The sequence below is a fragment of the Musca domestica genome, unplaced genomic scaffold (genome assembly GCF_030504385.1).
Source record: "Musca domestica strain aabys unplaced genomic scaffold, Musca_domestica.polishedcontigs.V.1.1 15, whole genome shotgun sequence".
Taxonomy (NCBI): domain Eukaryota; kingdom Metazoa; phylum Arthropoda; class Insecta; order Diptera; family Muscidae; genus Musca; species Musca domestica.
The window spans coordinates 132,743-142,602 of NW_026712207.1; the positions used below are offsets into that span (position 1 = coordinate 132,743).

At 38.2% G+C, this 9,860-nt stretch overlaps 1 protein-coding gene across 1 annotated transcript; it reads right to left on the reverse strand.

Annotated features, from left to right (window-relative positions):
• Window positions 1–1,348: 1,348 nt before the first annotated feature.
• On the reverse strand, window positions 1,349–6,784 carry LOC101889364 (esterase-5B-like). Its single transcript, XM_005183883.3, has 3 exons — window positions 5,360–6,784; window positions 1,585–1,708; window positions 1,349–1,526 (listed from the first exon to the last, which is right to left on the reverse strand). Exons 1-3 carry the CDS (start codon window positions 6,741–6,743, stop codon window positions 1,421–1,423), a joined length of 1,614 nt encoding a protein of 537 aa, XP_005183940.1. The 5' UTR covers window positions 6,744–6,784; the 3' UTR covers window positions 1,349–1,420.
• Between the last annotated feature and the right edge of the window lie 3,076 nt (window positions 6,785–9,860).

Consider the following 9,860-nt stretch of genomic DNA (forward strand, 5'->3'; position numbering starts at 1 on the left):
TATCTTCACAAGAGAATCTGATGCTTATTTCGAATTTTATGCTCGTTTTGGTTTTTCAAAATTTGGACCCTTTGTGGGGGCGGTACCAAAAGGAATGGCCCTATATCTATCATCTTTAAAATAGACCTTGTGTTGATAGAAATATTGAGATGTTGCAGGATTGAATGGCATCGGATATTAATTTCGTGTTTTATGAGCTTCTTGGTTATTCAAAAGTATGACCGTTTGTGGTGAAGGTACCAGAAGGAATGGACCGATATACCCCATCTTCACACCAGATTTTGGTTTCGTAAAAATATTTTGATGTGGAGATCACATTTTATGAGAGATAAAATTATTCAAAATTGCGACCCATTGTGGGAAAGGTACTTGATGGAGTAAGCCGATATTGTCCATTTTCACAACTGACCTAGCACTAATCCAAATATTAGGATTTGCTAAGTTAAAGCGAAATCGGAGCAACATTCCTCTTTTTGTGCTGTAAAATATTTTGTTTGAAAATGTTGACACTTTGTGGGGGAGGTACCAGAAGGAGTGGACCGATATTGGCCATCTCCCCACTCGATCTAAGTTTGATAATAATATTACGATGTACGTTGGATCAAATCGGATACTCCCTTCGAGAGTTATCGTGCGCACCAGGCAGACAGACATACGGACATGGCTAGATCGACTCCAAATGTCCTGAAACGGATTTGGGCCCAAGAGACATAGGGTATAAAATCGTTATTTCGATGAGGCACATTTTCGTCGTCTCAAATGATATACATACTCTCTCTAGCCATAGGACTGAGGGTATAATGAGGCATATTCCTCTATGATCCATCCTATATTCGGTATTTTGATGATTTTAGCCATACTTTTCCACGAAATTTTTTCAAATGTCTTATTTAGAGTTTGAAATGGGCTCTACCTCAGTTCACAGAATATCGTCTGTATAAGAACACGTTTTCGTATAGCCACAATATAACGATATATTCGAATAGTCGTTTTTTTAGTCACATTTTCTAACGGATTTGTTTGATATTCGGTATTTGGGTTCATAAATGTGAATGTCCAATTCTTGCAATTCAGTATTTTGTCAATTTTAGCCACCTGTTTATTGGGTTTGTTGAAACTTCGTTATATTAAGTTCGTAATTGCTAATACCACCGGTGTTAAAACATTATCCATATTGGTCCACGGACCTCCGTAGCTACCATACAACGTTTCTGACTTATATTTGGCCTTTTAATAATTTTACCCACATTTTTGCACGGAATTTTTAAAAATGCTGAGATCATCGAATTTTTTGAAGAGCATTCTTTTTCCCCATATTTCATCATAAACAAAAATGGTTCTCTTTTGTTTTTTCCTAATTTAATTTATTTTGTATATTCATTTTTACTAGTACTCTAACCATTTGAGATACGTGGTCGTCTTAGACAACAATGGGTTTACAATCATCTTTGGTAATTGACATCAGTTTCAGTTGTTTGCTGTCCTTGTTGTTCTTCACAAATTCACAATCTCCAAAGGATAGGTGTCTGAAATTGAATTCAATTTATTTATGAGTGATTTCGGAATAAATTTAATCATACTTACTCTGTTTCAACAAAGTTGACCAACATTTCTAGGAATTTCTTGGAAATGATAACCTCATCGGGACGGGGTGGACTACGCACCGGATAGTGGAAGATTAGGGATAAGTCGTCTAAATGATTGGTACCTGGAAAGGAAAAGAAGATGGAAGAATTATGAAATAAACAAATTGTAATACATGGAGAGAAGACCATCAATATGTCTAAATCGTTTGTAGATATGATACATTCCAATGGTTTTCTATGGATAGAAGATATGTTATAGATAGGGAAATAAGGCTGATTAACAATCCTGAACTTAAACTGATAAAGGACTTCTATAAAGGGTTCATAAACTCCCTTAATATATACTTAAGCCAATATTTAATGCTGTAACCTAACTTCTATTAAAATTCTTACCATATTTGAAATCCTTCTTCCCTGTCAGAGCATATCCCAAACTATAATCGGCCGGATTGTCATAGACATAACCATAGATGGGACTATCCGATTTTTCACTATGCAATTTCATCGCTTCCAATAGGCCATCTTTAAACAATATATCCGTATAAATCTCTTGAACCTGCCAATAATTTTCCACCGAGAAACTCAAATCTCCCATATATTTGCGGCGCAATTCCTTGGCATATTCCACAGGTTGGTCAGTGATGCTACGCAAAAAGAGATTTGGTGGTGCCAAATCCAGCCATTTCTCATTCAAATCATAGATATACTCCTTGCCTGTCTTTGGATTAATTTGCAGTAACTCCGCAGCATTGTAGCCACCATCTTCGGAGGTATAGGTGACCAAATAGGGGATGTGAGTGTATTGTCCCGATTTGATGATATCCCTTGGATGCCGAGTCATAAAGGCATTTGTCGCCTTGGGATGTTCAACAACGGGGCCAAAGGTGGAGAAGGGATTATAGCCGAAATTCAGCAGATATTTCACTGTGGATACAATATCCCCAGCTGGCTTGGCTTGCAGACATTTCTTAATTTCCTGGGTATTTTCCAAATTGGGACATTTCAAAATCTTGGCCACCTTGAAAGCATTTTGCCGAGCAGAAGCCATTATCTTTACCCCTCAGACGGCCATTTTCAATTTCCACAACCAATGGATCTTTATTCCTATTTCCACACCAAATACTATACAAGACGAATAAAATCGAACCCAATACGAAAAGTTTAAACTTCATCTTCTGTTGCGGCCGGCTACTCGCGAGCGACTGATTTTTTCTTTGGGTGGGAAAAAGCCTTGTCATCTAGACGAATTTAAATTCTGGATTACGTACCGAGATAATGAAATCCAGAGGTGTGTGATAGGTCAATTTTTAAGCTGACAAGGCGTGAGCCTTATCAAAAAAATGATTTTTTTTCAAAATTCTGTATTGAAGAATTGTTTGTTTTCGGAATATTACCGGTATGTTTTATTCGCTGTATTAAACAATAAATGAAATTAATTGTTTCTTTATCAGCTATTCGGCCAAGTAGTAGGTTATTAGCACTGGTATAGATTGGGAATAGTTATATTTGGAAGTGTTCTTTTTTGATCTACATTATCGGAATCCAATAAAAAAATTATGTCAAATTTTCCATTGTGCAGCATATCTTATCGCAGACCACCTCTTGTTAGAAGTCAATAACCCAGTAATAATGCATTGTGGATCAAATTTGATAAGGTGGCCAAAAGTTATAGCCATGCATGTTTACCGACTTTAAGACGATTCGGAGATCAGATCCGTCAGCGAAGAAGAAAAAAATGCATATATTCGGTTCAATGAAATACATTTTTATACCCCCTAACATGGAAAAGAGGGTATATTGAATTTCTTTACAACACCACCAAATATTCGTGGGAGACTATAAAATATTTTCATGACCAGCGTAAAATTTTAAATCGATTTAAGAATGTTCATCTGTTGAGATCATCCCAAACATAATGTTATCCAAAATTTTTGGGGCACAACACTGCAAACAATGTGAGTATTTTTCAAACATTTCGTTTTTATACCCTCCACCATAGTATGGAGGGTATATTAAGTTTGTCATTCCGTTTGTAACACCTCGAAATATACATTTTACACGCCACAAAGTGATCAGAATAAAATTCTACGTCGATTTGGCGATGTCCGCCCGTCTGTGGAAATCACTCTAGCTTCCGAACGAAATGAAGTAGGTTGATAAAATTTTACTCAAATTTATATTATGTCTGCAGGACTTTTGGTATTGAAAATGGGTCATGTAGGTCCACGTTTTGATATAGCCCCCATGTAATGGTACCTCTCTTTTTTCGGTATTTTGGTGATTTAAGCGACATTATTCAACGGAATTATTTCAAATTTGGTATTTGAAGTTCGCAATGAATACTACAGCCTATGACAGAAAATTGTCCGTGCAGGTACACGCCTTCGTATGGCCCCCATATAACGGTACCTCCAGATATTCGGTATTTTGATGATTTTAGCGACATTATTCACCGGAATTGTTTCAAATTTGACATTTGAAATTCGTAATGGATACTACAGCCTATGACAGAAAATTGTCTCTGCAGGTCCATGTCTTCGTATAGCCCTCATATAAGGGTACCTCCCGATATTCGGTATTTTGATGATTTTAGCGACATTATTCACCGGAATTGTTTCAAACTTGGTATTTGAAGTGCGCAATGGATATTACAGCCTATGACATAAAATTGTCCGTGCAGGTCCATGTCTTCGTATAGCCCTCATATAACAGTACCTCCCGATATTCGGTTTTTCATGATTTTAGCGACATTATTCACCGGAATTGTTTTAAATTTGGTATTTGAAGTTCGTAATGAATACTACAGCCTATGGCAGAAAATTGTCTGGCTAGGTTCACGTCTTCGTATAGCCCTCTTATAACGGTATCTCTCGATATTCGGTATTTTGATGATTTTGGCGACATTATTCACCGGAATTGTTTCAAATTTGATATATGAAGTTCGTACTGAATACTACAGCCTATGACAGAAAATTGTCTGTACAGGTCCACGTCTTCGTATAGCCCCCATATAACGGCACCTCCCGATATTCGGTATTTTGATGATTTTTGCTACATTATTCACCAGAATTGATTCAAATTTGATATTTGAATTTCGTAATGGATACTACAGCCTATGGCAGAAAATTGTCTGGCTAGGTTCACGTCTTCGTATAGCCCTCTTGTAACGGTATCTCTCGATATTCGGTATTTGGATGATTATGGCGACATTATTCACCGGAATTGTTTCAAATTTGGTATTTGAAGTTCGCAATGAATACTACAGCCTATGACAGAAAATTGTCTCTGCAGGTCCACGTCTTCGTATAGCCCTCATATAACGGTACCTCCCGATATTCGGTATTTTGATGATTTTAGCGACATTATTCACCGGAATTGTTTCAAATTTGGTATTTGAAGTTCGTAATGGATACTACATCCTAAGACAGAAAATGAGCCATGTAGGTCTTCGTATAGCCCCCATATAACGGTACGTCCCGATATTTGGTATTTTGATGATTTTGGCGACATTATTCATCGGAATTGCTTCAAATTTGGTATTTGAAGTTCGCAATTAATACTACAGCCTATGACAGAAAATTGCCCGTGCAGGTCCACGCCCTTGTATAGCCCTCATATAACGCCACCTCCCCATTTTGGTATTTTGGTGATTTAAGCGACATTATTCAGCGGAATTGTTTCAAATTTGGTATTTGAGGTTCGTAATGGATATTCGTAATGTATCCAAAGTTCGGCCCTGCCGAACTTACAGCTTTTTTACTTGTTTAACTTACCAAATTTAATATCCTTTCTTCCAGAGAGAGCATAGCCTGCACTATAATCCGCTGGATTATCATAGACATAACCATAGATTGGCGTAGCCGATTTTTTACTATGCAATCGCACCGTTTCCAAAAGGCCATCTTTAAACAACACATCCGTGTACATTTTCTGCACCTTCCAATAGTTATCCACAGAGAAACTCAAATCTCCCATATATTTGCTGCGCAATTCCTTGGCATATTCCACCGGCCGGTCATTAATGCTGCGCAAAAAGAGATTTGCTGGTGCCAAATCCAACCATTTCTCATTCAAATCATAGATATACTCCTTGCCTGTCTTTGGATTAATTTGCAATAACTCCGCAGCATTGTAGCCACCATCTTCAGAGGTAACGGTGACCAAATGGGGTATTTGTGAATATTCGCCAGATTTGATGATATCCCTTGGATGTTTGGTTATAAAGGCATTTTTAGCCTTTGGATGTTCAACCACCGGACCAAAGGTGGAAAAGGGATTATAACCGAAATTCAGCAGATATTTTACCGAACTCACAATATCCCCAGCTGGTTTGGCTTGCAGACATTTCTTTACCTCTTGGGTATTTTCCAAATTGGGGCATTTCAAAATCTTGGCCACCTTCAAGGCATTTTGTCGAGCCGTTGTGCTAAGAGCCCAGGGATTGAGGGCAACACCACTAAATGACACAGCAGTTTTGGCTAATTTTTTGGTTTCCTGATTGAGCACATGATAATGTGTCGAGGCACCACCAGCTGAAAAGCCACTTAAGATCACTTTGCTGGGATCTCCACCAAAATTGGCAATATTTTTTTGTATCCATTTCAAGGCCATTTGTTGATCCTTCAAACCAAAGTTACCAGTTATGGCCTCATCTTCGGTACTCATGAATCCCAACGGTCCCAGACGGTAAACCACCTTGACCAAGATCATGTTGCCATTGCGCATCAAATAATCGGGTTCATAGAAATTCACATCGCCAAACATAAAACAGCCACCATGGAAATAAACCATTACCGGATATTTCTCTTTGCCAGTCTTGGGTTTATAAACATTGACGGTAAGGCAATCTTCCACGCCGGTTAGTTTGTCCTCACCCTCCTGAAATTGATCCCATTGCATGCAGGGTTTGGGTTTTACACTGGCATCAAATTGTGCCACCCATTTTTGATTATATGGCTGAGAAGCCTCAAATCTCAATGATCCCGTGGGTGCCTCAGCATAGGGTATGGATTCATAGCTATAGTAGAAGCCATTATCTTTACCCCGTAGAACACCATTTTCAATTTCCACAACCAATGGATCTTTATTCCTATTTCCACACCAAATACTATACAATACGAATAAAATCGAACCCAATACGAAAAGTTTAAATTTCATCTTCTGTTGCGGTTGGCTATTCGCGAACGACTGATATATATTTTTTACAAAAATCGCCTTATCATCCCAGTTGAAATAAATTATTGAATTACAAATTGCGATAATGAAATTGAAGTGGACAAATGTAGATATGTATGTGCATCCATATTTGTGGGTTGGATTGATAGGACAATTTTGAAGTTGCCGAGGGTCTTGAAAGTGAGGGTTATTATCGATAAGATTTTTTTTTATTTTTTTTTGGAATATTACTCCCATATTTTTAAAATATGAATGTGCTTAAATGATATAAATATCAATTGTTATGAAGCAGATATTGTAATTTCGGTAATTTAATTGTATGGCTTATTCGTATAGTACTCCTTGCGAGTAATTAAAGGATCTGTAGACCTAATTATATCAAAAAACCTTTTCTAGCCACTGTTGAGCGGACCCTGGACTAGCTTTTATATGATGATACGAAAATGAAGCCGAAAGAAAAATACCATTTCAAATTAGTTATTTTTGAGTTAAATTCAAAATTTGTAAAACATTTTTGTAATCTTGTTTTTCCTTCGCAATCGTCATACACAAACAGGCCCCATGAGTAGGTCCTTCTTCGACCTTATTAAGTGAGTTTTATACCCTTCACCATATATAGTATGGAGGGCATATTAAGTTCGTTCTTTCGTTTGTAACTCATCGAAATAATAATTGTAGACCCAACAAAGTATACAGGGTGAGATAAAAAACTGCAACAAAGTTAAACCCCATAATTTTTACATTTTTTTTTAATTTAATTGAATGAAAGCAAAAATGTCGGAAATACATAAAATATTAGAATAAGTTTAGATTTGTTCGAATTAGTCACGAATTATGTCTTTCAAACGGCCAATGAAACACTGCCGGAATGTTGCTCTGCGGTATTATGGCCCATTCCCGGCGAAGCGATTGCTTGAGGTGATCGACACTTTGGTATTTTGGTGTGCCAACCTTGCTTTCCAAAATACTCCAGACACAATAGTCCAACGAATTGGTATCCGGAGATTTTGGTGGCCATTGTGCGCTGGAAATGAAGCGAGAAACTTAATTTTGTAACCATTCTTTGGTGGCGCGTGCTGAGTGCGATGGTGCTGAGTCCTGTTGCAATGCCCAAGGTCTGTGCCCAAAATGTTTGCGTGTCCAAGGCTTCACCATGGCCGGCGCTTGAGTTCTGGTGGTGGTGTTGGAGTCCTGTTGGAATGTCCAAGGTCTGCGGCCAAAATGTGTGCGTGCCCAAGGCTTCAATACACCCTCCAGAATATTTTCGCGATAATATTCGGCATTTATTCTGATGCCACGTTCGATTAATACGAGCGGAGAGCGACCATCGGCTGTTATGGCGGCCCACATCATCATCATGGCCGGCGCTTGAGTTCTGGTGGCCAACCGAAGGTGCACATTTTCATCTGACCTCTTTGGCAAGTAAACACGATCATTTTGTTGTTGTTGTTTACAAACTGCTGGACAATGAATGTTTTCTCATCGGAGACGTAGAAAACCAAATTCGGCAGTTCACCACTTTCGGCCATGCGAAGCAACTCTTTAGCTCTTTTGAGTCTATTTTCTTTCTGTTGCGGTGTAAGTTCTAGCACTTTTTGAGATTTCAATGGCTTTACCCCAAGCTCATTTTTCAATATTTGACGAATGGAATATTGCAATGTGTTTAGCTCACGAGCTATTTTTCGACCACTGCGACGCGGGTTTCGATCAAGTCGGTTCTTTACTTTTCAAACCATTTCTGCTGATGTTGCTGTTCTCTTTGGTCCACTTCCTTGACGTCGGGCTACGCTACCAGTATCACATAATCGGTAACAAGCGATGGTTCGAGACATAAAAGATTTATTCACTTTTAAATGCTGCAGTGCTCTAACGATAGCCACTTGGTTGGTGGTTTTCCAGCCGAATATAAAGAAATCACACTATCCCGAATAATAATAATTTTTTTTCTGGAAAATTCTCACCAAAATGCTTTGGTACGCTTGTAAACAATATAATGAGCTATCACTGGAATAACTTTAACAGCTGTCGGACGAGTGGCTTAGACATGACAACAGTCTGAAGTGGGTTGCAGTTTTTTCATCTCACCCTGTATATATTCTTGATCAGCGTACAATTCTAGCTAAAAGCTAAAATTTTGCACAGATCAATCATTTCCCTGCAGGTAGTTCAAGTTCGAAGATGGGCTATATCGGTCCACGATATCGTATAGCCCCCGATATTCGTTGTTTTGACAAATTTTTCAATGAAATTGTCTGAAAACTCATAATACGGGTTCCTTCTGCGTACTTTACTCCGTGGAAGAGTATTTTCTATATAGGTCCACGATATCGTATATCCCCTATATAAGGGTACACCCCAATATTCGGTATTTTGATAATTTTAGCCACATTTTTGAATGAAATTATCTTAAAATCCACACAGCAAGTTCTTTCTAAGCACATTACTCCCTGGAAGAGAAAAGTCTATGTGGGTCCACGATATCGTATAGCCCCCATATATCGATACCTCCCGATATTCGGTATTTTGATGATTTTAACGACATTATTCACCGGAATTGTTTCAAATTTGGCATTTGAAGTTTGTAATGGATACTACAGCCAAAGACAGAAAATTTTCTATGCAGGTCCACGACTTCGTATAGCCCCCATATAACGGTACCTCCCGATATTAGGTACTTTGATGATTTTAGCTACACTGTTCACCGGAATTGTTTCAAATTTGGTATTTAGAGTCCGTAATGGGAACTACAGCCTATGATAGAAAATTGTCTAGACAGGTACACGCCTTCGTATAGCTGCAATATAACGGTACCTCCCGATATTCGGTATTTTGATGATTTTAGCGACATTATTCGCCGGAATTGTTTCAAATTTTGGTATTTGAAGTTCGTAATGCATATTACAGTCTACGACAGAAAATTGTCAAAGCAGGTCCACGCCGGTATTTCGATGATTTTAGCGACAATTTGCACTGGAATTGTTTCAAATTTGGTATTTGCAGTTCGTAATGGATACTACAGCCTATGACAGAAAATTATATGTGCAGGTACACGTCTTCGCATAGCCCCTATATAATGGTACCTCCCGATATTCGGTATTT